At 46.5% G+C, this 21008-nt stretch overlaps 1 protein-coding gene and 1 long non-coding RNA gene across 3 annotated transcripts; one reads left to right on the top strand and one right to left on the bottom strand.

The window, feature by feature from the left end:
* Positions 1–454: 454 nt before the first annotated feature.
* On the top strand, positions 455–1284 carry LOC103641442 (uncharacterized). The gene is made up of 3 exons (XR_560316.2): positions 455–507; positions 1015–1079; positions 1224–1284. It is a non-coding gene; the product is annotated as an uncharacterized lncRNA (long non-coding RNA).
* A 1104-nt stretch (positions 1285–2388) lies between these two features.
* LOC103641441 (uncharacterized) lies at positions 2389–3440 on the bottom strand. 2 transcript variants are annotated; one of them, XM_020545772.2, is made up of 4 exons: positions 3352–3440; positions 2995–3039; positions 2803–2915; positions 2389–2689 (listed from the first exon to the last, which is right to left on the bottom strand). In XM_020545772.2, the coding sequence occupies exons 1-4, from the start codon at positions 3403–3405 to the stop codon at positions 2617–2619; spliced, it is 285 nt and encodes a 94-aa protein (XP_020401361.1). In that variant the 5' UTR covers positions 3406–3440; the 3' UTR covers positions 2389–2616. The 2 variants fall into 2 exon arrangements, with proteins under 2 accessions (XP_020401361.1, XP_008663010.1); XM_008664788.3 differs by having other exon boundaries at positions 2803–2900.
* Positions 3441–21008: the final 17568 nt, after the last annotated feature.

Raw genomic sequence — 21008 nt, 5'->3', positions numbered from 1 at the left:
TGCCCCCGCCCTCCCCCACGCCCGCGCAACGAACCAGTTACCTAGCCCCCGCCATTTCCCCGCCCCCATTCCCGCGGATCTCGCCCTCAACTTCGCCAACCGCGCACGGATGCCGCCCCCTCCCACGCTAGCGCAACGAATCAGGCACCCAGCCCCCGCCGTTTCCCCGCCACCTCGCCTCGCCTCGCCGCTTTCGTGACCCGACCATCATATTCCAGCGTGCGACTATGTCACCAGGCTGGAGGCAGCCAGGAAAGCTGTCGAGCTCGGCGGCGGCGACGTGGGCCCTTTGCGCTCAAGCCAGGGCCCTTGCCGCTCACGCGCCCTGCCCTCATCTCTGCTCCAGCCAGGGCCCTTGCCGCTCATGCGCCCTGCCCTCATCTCTGCTCCAGCCAGGGCCCTCGCCATGCCCCCACACGCCCCCAAAGAAGTATGGGGTGTCTGAGTGGTTCATCTGAAATCAAGTTTATATCTACAAACAGAGCTATTCATCTTGAACCTATTAAGGTTTGATTTGCTTGTCCCACTTCTACAATTGTACCCTTCCCTTTGTACATAATTTCTATATGATTTTTAATGAGATTAAATAACACTGTACTAGCATGCTGTTGAAAACATTACTGCTAAACGTATGACAGGCTGACTGTTGTTCTAAGAGCTTATTGATAGATGACAAATCTTTTTCCCATAGAGATGTAGGTCGCTTTTAATATTGATCTGTTTAGCATGGAGCAGAACAGGCCTCTTTGAGTATTCAAGTTCATCTGGTCTTAGAAATGATTGTATGATCAGGTTGGCAGAGCTCCAAAACCTTTGAAATGAAGGCTGATTTTAGTAAGCTAAAAGTACACAAGAAAAACAGTATCGTGTCAGTATCGTGTCATGTCATCAGTGGACGAATTTCAAACCCAGCCTTACCAGTATAATTGTGACACCATGTTTAATCTATGTGGCAATACTGAGTCTCAAAAGTTCTGGAATATATCTAATGTCTGTTGGATGAATTTCTTGCAGGATAGCTGGTACTCCAATGTACTTTATCTTGGGAATGAGGATGAAGTTCCAATTCTAACTATGACGTGAGTTTTCATTGTATTCATGAAGTCCCACCCCACCCCCATCCACCCTACTGAACGACAGTTGAATGCAACTTTTTGAAGGGTGTCCGAAATGTGTTTTCCCTGCAATGTGATTCTTAACTAATTTTCCTCTGGTCTGTGCAGGTGCCCCGCATCAGATATTGAGAGGTATAAATCTGGTGAGCTGCGTTTAGCACCTTCATCTCTAATCTTGGTTTGCTATTTTTGTATGTAGAATAATTCTCCAAGCATTTTGAGAAGTATGGGGCAATAGCTGATTCTGTAATTATGTAGGACAAGCATACTAATATGCCTCACGGATTTAAATTTGTTACATTTTTTGATCCATCTGTTATAGACAAGGTTTTGGAGGAAGATCACGTCATGGATGGCAGAATAGTAGGGCTTTTAATTTAGATCGATTGTAACATGGGACCTAAGTTTCTAGCTCCACAAACCTTTGCAATTTAGTTGACATTTAGCCCAAGGACGTCCTCGGCCACCGGCGCAGGCCCATGTCGCCCAAGGCGAGCCCCAGGAAGCACCCCAGCGCCGGCACCAAGGACGAGTTCTGGTGTGGCATCTGCCGGCCGACCAGAAGACACGTCCGAGCTTGGGCGGTGTTGTGCAAGCGTGTGCGTGAGGCAAGCTGGCGAGGTGCTATTGGGGCTGAGATTGTGCCTTGGACCAAATTATTGTTTTTCAGTCTGCTGTTACGGTGAGATGAGATGCAGAGTGTCGTCGCCGTCGTTCTCCGGCTCCTGCAGAAGAAGCTCAGCAGACCCCTACGGTGTCCCAGAATTCGGGTGGCGGGACATTCGCCGGTACAAGTAGTTCCGGTCAGTCGACACGAACATTTCTACCGGCGACGACTCCGCTCTTGGCCAGAGACTGAAGTGAGTTTCCATTGATCGGTAACTACTACTACCTCCGTTGCAAATCAAATACATTTCGTACTGTAAAAGATTAGATATATACTAATAATCATTGCCTTTACGAGAAGAGGATGTAGAAAAAAAGATAACTGAAGTTAAATAGTCTAACTCTAAAATATGTACTTATTTTAGAACAAATTGGGAGTACTACTGATCTGTTGGTGCAAGCTACATTTGACTGTACAAATAATATGCACACAGACAATAGATTAGAACAAGAGACCAACATAAAGGGTACTATCCATAACATCAACAGCAAAAAGCCTCAAACGAAAAGGGTACTATCCATAACCACTGGGGAAGAGTTCAAAGGCACCGAATATTTCTGTCTCCTGGCTATGAGTAGGATTACATTTATACGGTATCCAAAATAATTTGTAGTCAGCATTTATTGGACAGATGCACAAAAGAAAAGACAGCCAAACTCTTGGTTACTGAAAATCATTGCTGCAATAGCTCGAGTACTCAGCAATCCGAAGGAAAAAAACACTTGCAGGTCCTTGTACAATAGAACCGGAATCATTCAAAGGCAAGAAAGTAAATTATTTTTACTATTATTCATACAACACGACACACTGTAAGTCCAGTTTCAACTTCTGTTTTTAACCTGAAAACTTGCGTCCTGTAATCTTCTCGGACTCATATAGAATATGATTGATAAGGCCCCTTGCAGCACTGCACAGCAGGAAACAATTTCATAAGGTATGCTCCAACCATGATAAATTACTGGAAGATAAGACGGTAAAATTGAAAGCAAAAGTAAAAATTTACACAGGGCAGTCACTTACTCGTCCTTCATTTTCTGTATCTTCTCTGGATCAGTTTCATGCATGTTTTTCTTGAATTGTTGTCTCACCATGGCGACTAAAAGTTCTTTATTGTGTTTCTGGTTTACAAAAGGCTGCTTCAGTCTATTATTAAAAAAATCACAACTTCATGGTGGAGAGCAATGGTAAATTTACAGATAAAAATATGCATACCTGATGGCCAATATACTTCGCCCTCCGTAAGCATTCACGATATAACTACATCATGAAAAAGGAGAGAACAATAAACAGAAAAAAATGTTTTTCTCCAGCATCGACTATGATTTTGTTTTGTTTCATTCATGACAATTTTTAATAAAAGTAACAAAAAACTAGGCTACAGGGTGCATATTAGATGTGTCTTCTGGAAAAGCTGAAGCTAGAATTTAGGGTAACTGATGCAAATGAATGAAGCCTGATGACTGACTATTCATTAACAGTACAACAGTGCAAGTTGATTTGAAAGTTGGCCGCGACCCATAATACCAAGGAGACCACAGCAAAAAGCAAAAGGTGCAAAAGAAACGTTACCCTGAGCACATTATCAGCAAGTTCTGGAGGCAATGCTTTCTGGAGTGAAGGCATCTCCTTTAATGTTGTGGTAATAACTGAAAAGGTATAAGAAATTGCTTTCATCAATAATATGCACACAGACAATAGATTAGAACAAGAGACCAACATAATAATAAAATGTGGCCAGAAAACTTCGGTGCAATGATGTTTAAATTGCGCCAGTAAAGCGGTAAAAATACATGTTTTTTTGCAGGAAGTGGTAAAACATATTACAATAAGATGACAGGAAAGAATATAAAACTCACCAGTTGACGTACAAATAAAACTTATTTATCAACAAATTGAAAGAACTAGAATTCTGCTGAGTTGTTGTCTGTTTGACTTGGCATATTGATGGAATGAATGATAGTTGCTACCTGTAAAAAAACAGGGCGCTGCTCTGGAAGCTCTCCTTGGTTGACCTAGCAGGCTTCTCCCACCAGCATAATAGGCTGCCGTTCTGGATCAATACCTACTACTCCTGCATGATGAACGTAAGCTGCCCCTAATAACTGAGGCATCCTCTTGCTTCTCACCTCAGCATCCATGATTGATCCATAGCTTTATACCTCACGTCCCTTACTGTCGATGGGGGAGACTCACGTTGGTAGGAACTTCAGTTACAGATTTCTGGGACCATTTGGAACTGGAACTCGTGATCAGGGGTGTAACCTTTCTCACAAATTTCGCTGAAATTTCATGAACTTGAGTAATTTTGTGGAATTTCGTACCACAGTAACGCATGTGCTTTATTATTAATACTTTGTTTAGGTTTTTTTGTTTTTATAAAACCATATCTCTATAAATAATTTGACTGACTTGGCTGAAAATTGTCAAGCCCCAAAATTGAAAAATCGTACGTTAGTGATGTACACGAACATGAGGTAGACCTGGAGGTGGCTCCGATGATGTGTATGTGTAGGTTCAAATGCTTGAACCAACTCCGTTTTGAAAACTGTCGTACGTTAGTGTAGGAGAGCTTGCTATCCTGCACTTGAACTTCTTCTGCATTCCTACCCAACAAGCAGGGCCCTTCTTTTGGTGGAGAAGTAATGAATTCTTACTGGCTTGAGAACATGCAAGTCCTTGGCCACAAGTGCTCTCCTTGGCTGACCTAGCGGGCCCTTCTTTTGGTCGATAGCCAGATCCTCCGTGCCCTACAGGAATCGCTCGCCAGCGAGCTCGCCGCTTGGATGAGTGCCATGAGCAGCGTCACTGATAACGCCATCGAGCTCGGCAAGAACCTCTCCATCGCCTACAACCTACAATGCCAGGCCAAGATCACACGTGAGGACCTCAGGATCGTCGCTCCAATGGATACGGTTTTGTCGGTGCAATGGATACGGCTTCTGTGTATGTGGGGATCCTGTGTATGTGTGCGTGTGATAGATTGGCGTCGTCGACCTGTGTAACTGTGTTGATTTTTTATCTCCCTTCTTCCACAGGTGACATCCCCTTCCACAACGGCTGCAGTGTTGGGCTTATGGATGAGGGAATAGTGGCTGTAATGGTGGGCTTATCCTATTATTCATGCAACTTGTGAGTGAGTACATGTGTTTAAGCACTACTTCGAGGAGCTGGAAGAGGAGTCGCTGAGAGATAACTTTGGTGTTGTGGTAAGCAAATTTCAAGTACTTCTGTTGATGTGCGGCTACTGGGACTTGACAGAATGGGGCGCCATTTTGTGCTTACAGTATGAGTTGCTTGATGAGATGATGGATTTTGGGTACCCACAATATATAGAGGCAAAGACCTTGATCCTGTACAGTTTTATTGTCAGACTGGTTAGACCATATGACAAATTGAGAGAAATTGTAGTTAGCAGCAAGACAATATGAAACTGAACAAAGGAAAGTGGCTGAGTGAATTTACATGTTCCATTCTGTACATCTCATAGTCATGACGAAATTGATTACATTCTTCGGTCCCCTTAAAGTATTCATCATCAAAGTTCTCATCTGTATTTTATGTGCAGTTACAGGGGAAAGGACATCATCCAGTTATTCAAATGGAGATGAAATTCAAAACTATAAGGATCTTGTCCCATGAAAGACTACAAATGAGGTTTAATTTCATTAGATCATTAGATTGTATCTTTTGCATTCCTTTGGCATGTATGGCTGGGCTGGCCATGTCGGGATTTTCAATTTTTGGTCACTACACATGAAACCATTTTGGACACTAATCAGTAGCTAGCTACAAAAATTGTTTATGTTTTTTTGGCCAAACATGCATGCCTGAACTATCGTATCTAACAATTTGTCAAAGAAAGTCTTAGCTTTTCTATGGATTAAATCTCATTTACTCTTTTGGGCTAAGCTAATACTAAATTCTACGGTGTTTAGTTTCAGCGTAAAGTCTATGGTGTTTCGTTTCAGCTTGGACTGGGATAAGAAAAATTGAAGTATGTCTCTTGGCCTTGCCATCAGACTTACAGTGATTCACGACATGCATATTTTCCTATGGAGGTATTGTATTCCACGATCATTCAGTTGTAGCAGCTTGATGCCTGACCTTTTCTGTTCCTTTAGCTTTTTAGGTGTTATATCCTAAATTCGGTTGTTGCTGGAAGGTATTGTATCACTGAATAACTAGGCAGAAAACATTTATGAGGTCCTCACATCTAAATGTTACAGATTGGTGGAATGATAAATTTTTATCACTCATTTGTTCTTGTTAAAAGAAGCTCGTAAGGATGCACTGGCACCATAGTTTTTGTTTCTTTTCATTTGTCTCAGTATTTTTTTTTACAAAAGACTCAATATTATCTTTAGCATATGGTGCTTTCAAATTGTAAATTCGTGTGTGCCATCACAACGCACAACAACTCCCACAAATAGGGCCTTTATTTGGGCGTTTGTAAGGCCTATACAACAACAAATAGTTGAAGGAGATTTAGTAAAATTTGTTCGTCGAGAAGTTAAGCGGATGCATTGAAGCCAACTTGTGTCATTCGAGACCTTGTTCAAAGGTATTTGAATCTTCAGTCTTGAACAGCGAATCAATTACTTCTGTTGTATAGTTAGGTATCCTAATATTATGCGAATGAATTTGATTGTGTAGTTCTTAAATTAGTCACACACATGATCGTAGAAGGTAAGACATTCAAGTCAGGTGTATTAGATTAAGTTTTATAGGTGTGGGTGGTAATAGTCGTGACTGTCATTTAGTAAATATGCTAAAAATCATTTGTTCCAGTGCAACTTGTTCATGATTTTTGGTACATGTTTTCTTTCATACGACTTATCTCCTCCCTCTGCAAAATAGGGAGAAAGCATCAGACATAAGTAAAATACATCACATCTACTAACTCAAACGTTGATTCACTATAGAACACTATCTTTCTTTCTTGTCTTTTACCATGTCCATATTTAGTCATTTGCTCTCGGATTCCTAGCAATTTATGAAATGTAGTTCTATAGCATTCTATGGAAAGAAATGTATTTGTGGAGAAACATATTCTAGGTGTTTACATAACATTAGAACCTGTCAAGTATCCTCTCACTTCCATTTCCCCTATCGTGGCCTCTCCTAATTGGTTTGCCGTCGCAACGCACGGGCACTCACCTATGAATATATATGGTTGTTTGTTTGTGCCTGTTTGTATTCGTTGTGCGTCGCGAATAGACTGCGGTCCATTTCTGAGCTTCGAGGAATCGACGGTCAAGCTTCGGCGACCAAATGATCCAGTTCTTCAAGTTCTACGAGATCGAAGACCCTGAGCATCTGTTTGGTGAAGGCAAGTGTCCTCTGACCCATTATGTCCCATTTACTTTATAATTCACCTCCCGCATTTCACAGTTATACCTAAGGATTGACTAGCTTTTGTTATCCATGTCCTTGTTTACCTATTTGGGTTGGATTATTATTGTTTAGCCTTATGCCATTGCTCAACTCTAATCAATGAACATGATGAGAATTATCAATGATACGTTGTTTCCCTCCTTTATTATGATGTTATACTTGTGGTATTCAAGGGGGCTCGAGCGGTTTCTCGAGTGCCTCTCCGTAAGGACCTGTTCGTTGGATGACCGCCCGGGAAAACAGTGCAACCATGAGGGTGGAATGGGATGCCCTTAGCTGAATAATTAGAGGAACCGGGGTGTAGTTCGCTTAGCCGTCGTGCCGTTAATGGGGCTCGGTGTATGCGGCTTGCTCTGCCAAGTTTGGTTCGCCCCTTGGGGAGGAGTGCGGTGCATTTAGGAAGGCTAACGGGCGGCTACAGCCCCGAGGAATCTTTGTAAAGGCTACGTAGTGAGACCCTGCCTATTCACCTTGGTAGTGTTTAAGGGCTTGATCGGCCCGAGGCAAGAGGGAATCACGTCTTGTGGGTAAAGTGCGCAACCTCTGCAGAGTGTTATGAAACTGATATATCAGCCGTGCTCACGGTTATGAGCGGCCAAGGGAGCTCCAGTGATTAGAGATACTTGATCAGAGATGGTTGGTTTACAGGTGGTGATGAGGACGATGTTCATGACTATGGTAATGGTAAGTGGTATTCTTTCCGTTTGGAAAGGGTACTCTTGGGTTAACAACTTGGGTTAATACTAAAATCTGGCTCTCTCTACTAGTAATAATAATCTGACCAACTAAAAGCAACTGCTTGACTTAACCCCACATAAAGCTAGTCCACTACAGCCCAACAGGACACTTGCTGAGTATGTTGATGTGTACTCACCCTTGCTCTACACACCAAACCCCCCCTTCCCCAGGTTGTCCACGTTGCAACCACTGCTCAGGAGAAGATGAAGTCGTGGAGGAAGACTTCTAGGAGTTCCAAGAGTACGACGAGTTTTAGGCGTGGGTTAGCGGCAACCCCCAGTCGGCTGCCTGTGAAGGTCGCGTGTATCTACGTTTCGTTTTCGCACTTTGATTATTGTTAAAGACTATGTGGATGTCTCAGACATATGATGTAATCGACTATTATTACCCTTTTATTTTATTATTTGAGCACTGTGTGATGATGTCCAATTATGTAACTGCTGTGTACGTGAATTGCTGATCCTGGCACGTACATGGTTCGCATTCGGTTTGCCTTCTAAAACCGGGTGTGACAGTCTCCCATGTAGCTTCTTCTACTGAATGGTGACTCCACTGAACCTTATACATTCTGATCGACCTTGCCTGCGTTGATCTCTCCTTCTGATCCATTATCTTGACGGGTTACTCTTGATAAGATAAGTCTGGTTCTATCTCAATTTCTGGTTCAGGTAGCACTTCAGTGGTTAAGCAGACACATTTACATAGCTGAGATACATGGAACACATCATGAACAGCTGACATGTGGGGTGGCAACTTCAATTGATATGCTACAGGTCCACAAGTCTCCTTGATCTCATAGGGTCCAATGTAGCGAGGAGCTAACTTGCCCTTGATTCCAAATCTCTGGACACCTTTGGTGGGTGACACCTTAAGATAAACATGATCTCCCACTTCAAACTGCAGGGGCTTCCTTCTCTTGTCATGATAGCTCTTTTGCTTGGCCTGGGCAGCTTCTAGGTTATTCTTAATAACTCTGACCTTTTCCTCTGCTTCAAGTACCAAGTCTGGTCCAAATATTTCCCTTTCTCCTACTTGAGACCAATTCAGCGGGGTCCTACACCTTCTTCCATACAAGGCTTCAAAAGGTGCCATCTTCAAACTGGACTGGTAGCTGTTATTATAGGAGAATTCTGCCAAGGAAAGACACTTGTCCCAATCCTTTCCATAGTGTAGCACATAGGCTCTCAACATGTCTTCCAAAATCTGATTTACCCTTTGTCTGGCCATCCGTTTGAGGATGGTATGCAGAGCTTCTTATTACATGGGTCCTAGGTGATTCCTGTAATTGCTCCCAAAATTGTGCCACGAATGGTGCTCCTCTGTCCGATACTATAGTCCTTGGTATTCCATGCAAGCGAACTATCTGGTCAATTTAGATTTCTGCATACTTCTCCGTCCTGTGGGTGGTGTGCACTGGCAAAAAGTGAGCTGTCTTGGTCAATCTATCCACAATGACCCAAATGGAATCATGGTGCCGGGAGGTATTGGGCTATCCCACGATAAAATCCATACAAATGTCCTCCCATTTCCAAGATGGTATGGGAAGGGGTTGAAAAGGGCCTGCTACCTTCAAATGACTGGCCTTGATTCTTTGGCAGGTGTCACATTCGGATATGTACTTGGCAATTTCCCTCTTCATTCTGGTCCACCAGTATAAAGATCTGAGATCATGATACATCTTGTTACTGCCGGGGTGCATGGAGAATTTTGAAAGGTGAGCTTCATCCAATATCTTCTTTCTGAGCTCAGGGTCCTTGGGAACAACCAATCGGTCTCCAAACCATAGGATTCCTTTGCTGTCCTGACGGAAGCATTTGTATTTTTCTGCTTTCTGCTTGATCATCTCCTTAATACCTGAACACCCTTGTCTTCGATTTGTGCCCTGACTATTTGCTCTTGTAATGTGGGCTCCACTGAAATATAATTTAAAGCACCCGAGGAAACAACCTCTAGGTTTAGTTTGCACAACTCATCACACAGGGTGGCGACTCTTGCATCCATGTTCATACAATTGCACTGGGCCTTCCTGCTTAAGGCGTCTGCCACAACATTGGCCTTGCCAGGGTGGTAATGCACCTCCAAATCATAGTCCTTGATTAGCTCTAACCATCTCCTCTGCCTCATATTAAGATCCGCTTGAGTGAAAATGTATTTGAGACTCTTATGATCAATGTAAATGTTGCAGTGAGCTCCCATCAGGTAACGTCTCCATATCTTGAGAGCATGAACCACAGCTGCTAATTCCAGATCATGTGTGGGGTAGTTCTGCTCATGGGGTCTAAGTGCTCGGGAGGCATAAGCAATCACTCTGTTGTCTTGCATTAAGACACATCCCAATCCAGTACCGGAAGCATCGCAATACACTTCAAAGGGCTTGGTGTTGTCAGGTTGAGCTAGCACTGGTGTTGTTGTCAAGTGCTGCCTTAGTGTATGAAAGGCATCCTCACACTTCTGGCTCCAATCATACTTGACTCCCTTCTTCAACAGTTCAGTCATTGGCTTGGCAATTCTGGAGAAATCTGGAATGAATCGTCGATAATACCCTGCCAATCCCAGAAAACTCTGAATCTGTCTCACTGTGGTAGGAGGTTTCCAATCCATTACTTCTTGTACCTTTTTAGGATCAACTTATATCCCATCCTGAGAAATTATGTGACCCAAGAATTTAATTTCCCTTAGCCAGAAATCACACTTAGACAACTTAGCATAAAGACGATGATCGCGCAGTCGTTGAAGCACGATGTGTAGATGCTCAGTATGCTCGTCTTCATTCTTGGAATAGACTAGAATATCTTCAATGAAAACGACCACGAATTTGTCTAGCTCTGGCATGAATACTGAGTTCATCAGGTACATGAAATAAGCCGGGGCATTGGTCAGCCCAAAAGACATCACCAAGAATTCATAGAGCCCATATCTGGTAGAGAAAGCCGTCTTGGGAATATCGCTGGCACGGATCTTGATCTGATGGTAGCCCGAGCAAGGTCTATCTTGGAGAACACTTTGGCTCCCACCAACTGATCAAACAAAACATCAATGCGGGGCAGCAGGTATTTGTTCTTGATGATCACCGCATTGAGAGGGCGGTAATCAACACACATTCTCAAACTCTCATCCTTTTTCTTCACAAATAAGGCCGGACATCCCCACGGTGAAGTACTTGGGCGAATGAACCCCTTGTCCAACAACTCTTGCAGTTGCTTCTTCAATTCTGCCAATTCTGTTGGAGGCATCCTATAGGGTCTCTTGGATATAGGAGCAGTCCCGGGATGCAATTCAATTGCGAACTCGATGTCTCTATCAGGTGGCATCCCTAGCAATTCGTCAGGAAAGACATCTGGGTAGTCACAGACCACAGGGATTCTTTCAACCGATGACTCTATCATAGGGAATGCACAAGAACGGGTACAACCCAGATCAGGCAAATATAAAGTAGTCTCGCCATAAGCAGGGGAGTGAATCTCAATGGCCCTTGCTGCAATATCCAATACTGCCTGATGCCTGGATAACCAATTTGTTCCCAATATAATGTCCATGCTGTCCAACCCTAACATGAGAAGGGTGGTTCTAATCACAAGACTACCAAATTTTATAGGCACTTGCCTGTTGATTTGGTAGGTGGCAACCCTGCCTCCAGGTGTTGAAATTGTGATACCCCCATCGGTGTGGTGAAAAGGTAATTGGCACTTGGCACTAAATTTGGCACTGATAAAACTATGTGATTGTCACACCCGGTTTTAGAAGGCAAACCGAATGCGAACCATGTACGTGCCAGGATCAGCAATTCATGTACACAGCAGTTACATAACATGGACATCATCACACAGTGCTCAAATAGTATTAAAAGGGAAATAGTAGTCGATTACATCATATGTCTGAGACATCCACATAGTCTTTACAAATAATCAAAGTGCGGAAAAGAAACGTAGATAAACGCGGCCTTCACAGGCAACCGACTGGGGGTTGCCGCTAACCCACGCCTAGAGCTCGTCGTAGTCTTGGAACTCCTGGAGGTCTCCTTCCATGGCTTCGCCTTCTCCTGAGCAGGGGTTGCAATGCTGACAACCTAGGGATGGGGGGGGTTTGGTGTGTAGAGCAAGGGTGAGTACACATCAACATACTCAGCAAGTATCCTGTTTGGCTGTAGTGGACTAGCTTTATGTGGGGGGGGGTAAGTCAAGCAGTTGCTTTTAGTTGGTCAGATTATTATTACTAGTAGAGAAAGCCAAGTTTTAGAATTAACCCACGTTATTAACCCAAACGTACTCCTTTCCAAACGGAAAGAGTACCACTTACCATTACCAGAGTCAATACCAAGAACCATCAATCTCATTGCCACCTGCAAATCCGAACATCTCTGATCAAGTACCACTAATCACTGGAGCTCCCTTGGCCGCTCATAACCGCGAGCACGGCTGATATATCAGTTTCAAACACACTACAGAGGTTGTGCTCTTTACCCACAAGCTGTGATTCCCTTTCTGCCCGGAGATCATGACTCTCCATTGATCACTACCAAGGTGACCCAGCAGGGCATCACTACGTAGCCTTTACAAAGATTCCCCGGGGCTGTAGCCGCCCGTTAGGTTTCCTAAATGCACCGCACTCCTCCGCAAGGGGCGAATCCAAACTTGGCAGAGCGAGCCGCATACACCGAGCCCCATTGACGGCACAACGGCTAAACGAACTACATCCTAGATCCTCTAATTACTCAGCTAAGGGCACCCCATTCCACCCTCATGGTTGCACTATTTTCCCGGGCGGTCATCCAACGAACAGGTCCTTACGGAGAGGCACTCGAGAAACCGCTCGAGCCCCCTTGAAGACCACGAGTATAACATCATAATAAAAGAAGGGAAAACAGCGTATCATTGATAATTCTCATCATGTTCATTGATTAGAATTGAGCAATAGCATAAGACTAAGCAATAATAATCCAACCCAGATAGTTTACAAGGACATGGATAACAAAAGCTAGTCAATCCTTAGGTATAAATGTGTAATGCGGGAGGTGAATTAAAGAATGTATAGGACAGAGATAGGTCAAGGGACACTTGCCTCCACCAACCGACTGCTGCTCAGGGACTTCTCTTGCGAGTTCTTCGGGCTCCTCGACCGAATCGTTCTCTATGCGAGTGCAGACATACATACATACATCCATCCATTCAAATTAGGAAACAAACAGTACACCATACAAGAGAACAAGTCGATTAAACATGCATAGAATATGACATACGATATTACATTTACCATGGTTAGAAAGAAACGGGGAAGGGCCTCGCAGGGGTTAAAGCTTATGCTCGAGGCGCGTTACGGGTAGATGAATAACTAGACGTTATGTGCTCTAGTTCTACTTAGCTCCAATAATAAGGATTAGCTACATGCACTAATAGAAACATGACCACTTTCAGTTGATCAACATTAAATGAGCTAGATGATTAACTATATGAATTAACTAACGTAACCAATTTCCAAATTGAGTTTCCCATTTCATTAACATGAACAACGTGATTAGCGCGCATAAAATATACGGGGAGGGGTAGACGGGCTCGTCTAGGGGTAGACGAAGGCACGGCGAGCCATGCCAAGACACCGCGCGCAAGGCCGCACACACGCGCCGCGAACTAGCCGTGCACACGTCGGGGCCGCGCGCTGGCCGAGCTCAAGGCCGCGCGCCATAGGCACGCTGGGCCGTGCTCGAGGCCGCGCCGGGGCCGTCACGGCGCGAGCAGGACATGCCGGGGCGGGCGGGCGAGCACGGACGGGCGAGCACGGGCGGGACGGGCGACGCCGCGGGCAGGGGAGCACGCGCGGACGGGGCGGGGCACGCCGCGCGGGCGCCATGGCCGGCGAGGCCACGACCGGCCACCACGCCGGGGCAGGGGACGGCGCGGGCGCGACGGGCAGGGGCTGCCATGGCCGGGGCGGGCGGGGTCGGTGAGCACGACCGGGGCGGGGGCAAGCTCGGGGCGGGCGCGGCTGGGGGCCGGCGAGCCGAGGCGGGCGCGGCCGGGGACGGCGAGCTCAAGGCGGGTGAGCTCGGGGCGGGCGCGGCCGGGGACGGCGAGCTCGGGGCGGGCGAGCTCGGGGCGGGCGCGACCGGGGACGGCGAGCCGAGGCGGGCGTGGCCGAGGCGGCGCGACCGGGGCGGGCCGGCGAGCGCGGCCACATCGCGGGGAGAGCGCCGGTGGGCGGGGGAAGGAGGAGGGAGGGGAGGGAAGAGGAGAGGGGGGAGGGAGGGGCTCACTGCGGGCGGGGGAGGGCGGCGGCGGCGGCGGTTTCGGGTGAGCAGGGGGGTCGGGGCGGGTTGGGCAGGGGAGAGAGATTTGGGGGAGGGGAGGGGGATGACAGTCGGGGCCCGCAGAGGAGGGGAGAGAAATTTGGGGGGGGGAGGGGAGGGGGGCGCGGCTGGGCCGCTCTTGGGCCCAAAGTGGGGGCGCGAGGGGGCGGCTGGGCCAAAAAAAAGGAAGGAGAGGGAGGGGAGAGAAGAAAAGATTTTCCTTTTTAATATCTATTTCCTATATGAATGTTTTCACACTTTCAAACAATCAAAGAAATGCATGGTTCGGCATGGTGCAGCAATCCAAAGAAAATAACTCTAGGATTTACTATTGTCACATGACCTAAAGTTTTGAAGACGGGTGAGGTTTTAGCGAAAAGAAATGGAAAAGAGGGGTAACGCCCGAATTTAGTGAGCGATAGAGAAAAGAAAAAATTCAACTCGAAATTCGGGGCGTTACAAACCTATCCCCCTTAAAAGAATCTCGCCCTCGAGATTCAGGGTTGGCTAGCAAAGAGCTCAGGGTATTTGGCCATCAGATCATCTTCACGCTCCCAGGTTGCCTCTTCCTCAGAGTGATGATTCCATCTGACCTTGCACATTCTGATGGTCTTCCTTCGGGTGACTCTGTCTGCGGTCTCAAGGATTTGTGTTGGCTTCTCAACGTAGGTCAAGTCCTCCTGGACTTCAAGACCTTCAACTGGCAACTGCTCTTCTAGCAGACGCAAGCACTTCTTCAATTGAGACACATGAAAGACATCATGCACAGAAGATAAATTTTTTGGTAGGCTGAGCTGATAGGCCACTTCTCCATGCCTTGCGAGAATCTGGTACGGACCGATGTAGCGGGGTGCTAGCTTTCCCTTAACTCCGAACCTTCTGACTCCTCTGATCGGTGACACTTTCAGATAGATGAAGTCTCCAACCTCAAAACTCAGCTCTCTTCTTCTGGTGTCTGCATAGCTTTGCTACCTTGATTGCGCTATCTTCAGATTCTCTCGGACCATCTTGATGTTCTCTTCAGCTTCAAGCAGAATGTCTGGCCCGAACACTTGCTTTTCTCCGGGCTGATCCCATTGCAACGAAGTTCTACAACTCCTGACATAGAGCGCCTAAAAAGGTGACATCTTCAAACTGGTCTGATAACTGTTGTTATAGGAGAACTCTGCATAAGGCAATCGCTTGTCCCATCCGGACTGATCTTGCAACGCACAGGCTCTCAACATGTCTTCAAGGATTTGATTGGTCCTTTCGGTCTGACCATCTGTCTGCGGATGATAAGCTGAACTGAAATTTAGATGTGTGCCCAAAGCTTCATGTAGCTGCTGCCAGAAATGAGAGGTGAACTGCGTTCCTCGGTCTGACACTATCTTCTTTGGCACACCGTGAAGACAAACGATTTGAGACATGTACAACTCTGCCAATACTGCACTGCTGTAGTTGGTCTTGACAGGTATGAAGTGGGCTGACTTGGTTAAGCGATCCACCACTACCCAAATGACATCGTAGCCGGCTCGAGTGCGAGGCAATCCGACTATGAAATCCATGCCGATTTCATCCCATTTCCACTAGGGAATTTGCAACGGTTGCAACAATCCAGCTGGTCTCTGGTGCCCCACCTTGATCCGCCGACAACTATCACACATAGCCACATGCTCTGCGATTTCCCTCTTCATTCCGTACCACCAGAATTTCTTCCTCAGATCTTGATACATCTTCTCACTGCCAAGGTGAATCGAATAGGCTGTCTCATGAGCTTCCTTGAGGATCAACTCCCGAATAGACTGGACATTGGGAACGCACAAGCGGTCTTTGAACCATATCAAACCTTCTGCATCTTCCCGAAAATCTTTGCCTCTGCCATCTAGAATCAGTCGCCGGATCTCACCGATCTTCTCATCGTTCTTCTGCGCTTCTTTGATTTCCCGCTCCAGGGTAGGTTCCAACTCAATTGTGACTCCTCGCAAATTATTCAGAAATCCGAGACTCAACCTGTCAAACTCTTTGGCCAATTCATAAGGCATCGGACGAGCGACCATCAGATTGACTTGACTCTTTCTGCTCAAAGCATCTGCCACTACGTTCGCTTTGCCTGGATGGTAATGGATCTCCAACTCATAGTCTTTGATCAGCTCTAACCATCTTCGTTGCCTCATATTCAGCTCTGACTGAGTGAATATGTACTTCAGACTCTTGTGGTCTGTGTAAACATCACATTTCTGTCCATACAGATAGTGCCTCCATGTCTTCAGTGCGTGAACCACTGCTGCCAACTCTAGATCATGGATTGGGTAATTCTTCTCATGAACCTTCAACTGTCGGGACGAGTAAGCCACAACTCTTCCCTCTTGCATCAACACACATCCCAAACCTATGTAGCAAGCATCACAATACACCGAGAAGGGCTTGTGCACATCAGGCAAGACTAAGACATGCGTTGTAGTCAACTTCTCTTTCAGCGCTTCGAAGGCCTCTTGATATTTCTGGGTCCACTTGAACTCGACCTTGTTGCCTAGCAACGTTGTCATTGGTTTCGCAATCTTCGAGAACCCTTCAATGAATCGCCGATAATATCCGGCCATTCCAATGAAGCTTTTGATTCCTCGAGCATCTGTTGGCGCTTTCCAGTTCAGAATATCTGCCACTTTCTTTGGATCCACAGCCAATCCTTCTTTGTTGATTATATGACCCAAGAACAGGACTTCACTGATCCAGAACTCGCACTTGCTCAACTTTGCATACAACTGGTGCTCTCACAATCTCTGCAATACCATCCTCAAATGATCTGCATGCTCTTCTTCACTTTGAGAATAAATCAGAATGTCATCGATGAATACCACCACAAACTTATCGAGATAGTCCATGAATACACTGTTCATCAAGTTCATGAAGAAGGCCGGTGCATTTGTCAAACCGAAAGACATCACAGTGAACTCATACAAACCATACTTGGTAATGAATGTCGTCTTCAGAATGTCTGAAGGTCGGATCTTGAGCTGATGATAACCTGACCTCATATCTATCTTGGAGAACACACTGGCTCCTCTCAACTTGTCGAACAGATCTTCTATTCTGGGCAAGGGGTACTTGTTCTTGATGGTGACTTCATTCAGAGCTCGATAATCAATACACATCCTTTTGGTGCCATCTTTCTTCTCCACAAATAGGACAGGGGCGACCCAAGGCGAGGTGCTTGGCCGAATGTAACCTTTCTCTGACAACTCATTGATCTACTTCTTAAGTTCAACCAACTTTGGTCCTAATACTCTGTAAGCTCTCTTAAAGATGGGGGCGGTTCCAGGAAGAAGCTCTATGGCAAATTCAACTTTCCGCTCTGGTGGCATACCTGGTAAGTCCTTTGGAAACACATCTGGAAACTCAGACACAACCTTGATACTCTCAATTGGGTCTGCTTCACTGCTATCAACAACCATCTGATAACAACTTCCTTTCTTTGGCTCAGGCAGGACTAACTCGGTCACCACTTCCTCTCCTAGTTGGGACACCAACTTGATTGTCCTCTTATCACAACTGATAACTGCCTGATACTTATCTAGCCAATTCATCCCTAGGATGACATCTATTCCCTGAGTACCCATTACTATGAGGTTGGCGGGAAACGCTATCCCCCTTATTTCCACACTTACATTCAAACAAATGCTATCGGCTTGAATTCTACCACCAGCTGAGTCAATTTGAATGGGGGTTGACATGGTAGTTATTGGAAGATTATGTGCTTCTACCCATGATGCAGTAATGAAGGAATGCGTTGCTCCAGTATCAAATAACATTTCTACAATATGGGAGTCGACTGGGAACATACCTACTATCATGCCAGAGGTCTCCTGAACTGCTTCAGCCTCCAAGTGGTTCAGTCTTCCATGATTGTAGCGCGGCTGAGAGCGGTTGCCTTCTCCGGGCTGAGACACATTCTGCTTTGCTGGGGCATTGGGGCCTGACTGTTGCTGGGCTGCCTTCTTCAGACATTGCATCACCCAATGGCCTTGCTCTCCACAGTGGAAACATGCTCTGTTTCCAACCTGAGCTGGTGCTGCCTGACTGTTCTGCTGGTTTGCTGGGGCAGGAAGACGAGGTGCCTGCTGATTTTGTCTCTGAAACTAACCTCCTCCTGACTGATTGTTCTAGCGATTCTGATACTGGTGCTGAGGATACTGCCTTTGGAATTGCTGATGCTGAGGTGGACGTTGGTTCTGCCTGAACTGCTGAGGTTGATTGCTTGAGAAACGAGGACGACTGCTGCTTCCAGGCTGGGGTCCACTGATCTTGCGCTTACGATCCTCCATCTCCTTACGCTTCCTCTGTGTCATGATTTCCCTGTCAATCAAGTGCTGGAATGTCGGGAAGGTGTGATTCATCAGTTGATACTGAAGAGGGTCAACCAAGCCTCTCAGGAAACGGTACTGTCGTTTGGCGTCGGTGTTGACATCTTCAGGAGCATAGCGAGACAACTACAGAAACCTGTCCCGGTACTCACTGACAGACGATGACCCTTGCTTGAGGGCTAGGAACTCCTCCTTATTCACTGTCATCAGACCTGCAGGAACATGGTACTGACGAAAGCTACTTCTGAACTCTTCCCAGGTGATGGTGTCGGGGTTGGAATGGGTGACGAGATAAGACTCCCACCATGACTGAGCTGCTCCTCTCAACAGACGGGGACCATACAGGACTTTCTCCCTGTCGTCACACTGAGCGGTATGCAACTCCCGCTCCACAGTGCGCAGCCAGTCTTCGGCATCCATGGGGTCAAAAGAATGAGCAAACGTTGGTGGATGACCTCTCATGAATTCAGCACGCTTGTCCCTGGGCATCTGAGGCATCTGAGGCTGAGGTGGGGCCTGCTGCTGCTGCTGAATGGCGGCTAGAGTCTGACCGATGGCTTGAACTGCCTGAGTCTGCATCAGGAACATCTTCTTGATGGACATCGGGGGCGGGGGCGGCAGTTGCTGTTGCTGAGGCACCTCATCCTGCTGAGCGGCTTGCTCCTGCTGAGCACGCCTTCCTCCTCTGTGCCTGTTCTCTGACATCTGCAGAATGCAACCACACATCAGAACTGATCTTACAAATCTTGCAGCATAAGAAAAGAGTATAGAATTCTCCACAATACTAAACAGATGAGCATCTTCACTGATCTCCAACACAGACCACACAGCTTCTCAGATAAAGAGGAAAGTGGAATAAAAGGCTTCCCAACTAAATAGCTAACTCCTTTAACATAACAGGTAAACCAAAATGCAGGGGATACCCACACTCTGGTGACAGTCATTACAAAGATCCAAAGCAAACGTAGTTCATCATGACAACCATAAATGCACAGGATATAGCAAACTACCCTGTCTAACTAAGACTAACTAAGAGCGAGACTAACGCTAAGACTATAGCTTCTATGCATATATTTCGTATTAATTACAAGATCCGACTCTAACGATCTATGGTTCTAGATTTATCTTGGTCTTGCAGTCGGGATTGCCATAAGACTGGTGTCCACGCCGAGGTGAGCGGTACGGGTGCTGAGTCCCGATGGGAGCGGGGGAACCATCATCCAGGTGATGACGTTCCGCGCGCTCAGCCCACAGCAGGGCGATCTCAGCACGAGCCCTACTCAGCTCGTCTAGCGCATGGTCCAGCTCCGTGTTTAGCACGGCGGCTAGGTTGACTGTGCTGCTCAACCTAGGATTGTCCTCACCAATAGGTGAGACAATCACGCCTCCTGTGCTGCCAGATGGACGGCGGGGGTAATACTTCAGGTTGAGATTGTCAGCTACCCCACCGAGCACTGAGCAGTAGTGCGAAAGTGCACGCCGTGCGGCATCTTGCATGGCCGCCTCAGCTGAGTCCCACTCAGAGATAGAATAGTGCTCTAAGCAGGCCTCCGCACCCTAGAGACTGTTCTCCGGACGGCGCACCAAGCATGTCGCCTCCCAGCGGTCCGGGTAGACCCCACAACTATGCTGGTAGACCACACAGCGATACTCGATGGACCAAGTACGCCGGTTAAGTGCCCAACGTAGCGGGGTGTTGAGTGCATCGTGGAAGTGACACCCGCGAGCAGCGTCGCGAGTGATGGGTCGAGCAACCCATCCTTCCGGCTCCTGGTCAGCAGAAAAGTCGGTGTCGTGGCTCGAGCTGTCGTCGCCACCTCCGTCGTCACGGGACGGCGAAGCGGACGCTCCACGAGACGAGAGGGTAAGAAGGGGATGACAGACTTCCGTGCGGTGTGTCTAAGACGAGCCATCTACAAAAGACACTGCAAGCAAAAGAGTGAGAACAAAATTAATATGACCAGCAAGTAATGAACCATAAATAAATGAAGGATTAGAATAAAACACAATTTTCAGCAAGGTATAATATACAGTAGAACATAGTTTTGGTCGATATGACCAACTTTTGAAGGGATATCAAAGTCAAGGCAGGGACAGAGGTCTATAATCCTTAGAACGACCATTCTACTCTAGGTTAGCGGTCCTACAGTCAGCACGGCTTTGATACCACCTATGTCACACCCGGTTTTAGAAGGCAAACCGAATGCGAACCATGTACGTGCCAGGATCAACAATTCACGTACACAGCAGTTACATAACATGGACATCACCACACAGTGCTCAAATAGTATTAAAAGGGAAATAGTAGTCGATTACATCATATGTCTGAGACATCCACATAGTCTTTACAAATAATCAAAGTGCGGAAAAGAAACGTAGATAAACGCGACCTTCACAGGTAGTCGACTGGGGGTTGCCGCTAACCCACGCCTAGAACTCGTCGTAGTCTTGGAACTCCTGGAGGTCTCCTT

The sequence above is a fragment of the Zea mays genome, chromosome 10, assembly GCF_902167145.1.
Source record: "Zea mays cultivar B73 chromosome 10, Zm-B73-REFERENCE-NAM-5.0, whole genome shotgun sequence".
NCBI lineage: Eukaryota > Viridiplantae > Streptophyta > Magnoliopsida > Poales > Poaceae > Zea > Zea mays.
This window is presented reverse-complemented; position numbering and strand designations above follow the sequence as displayed.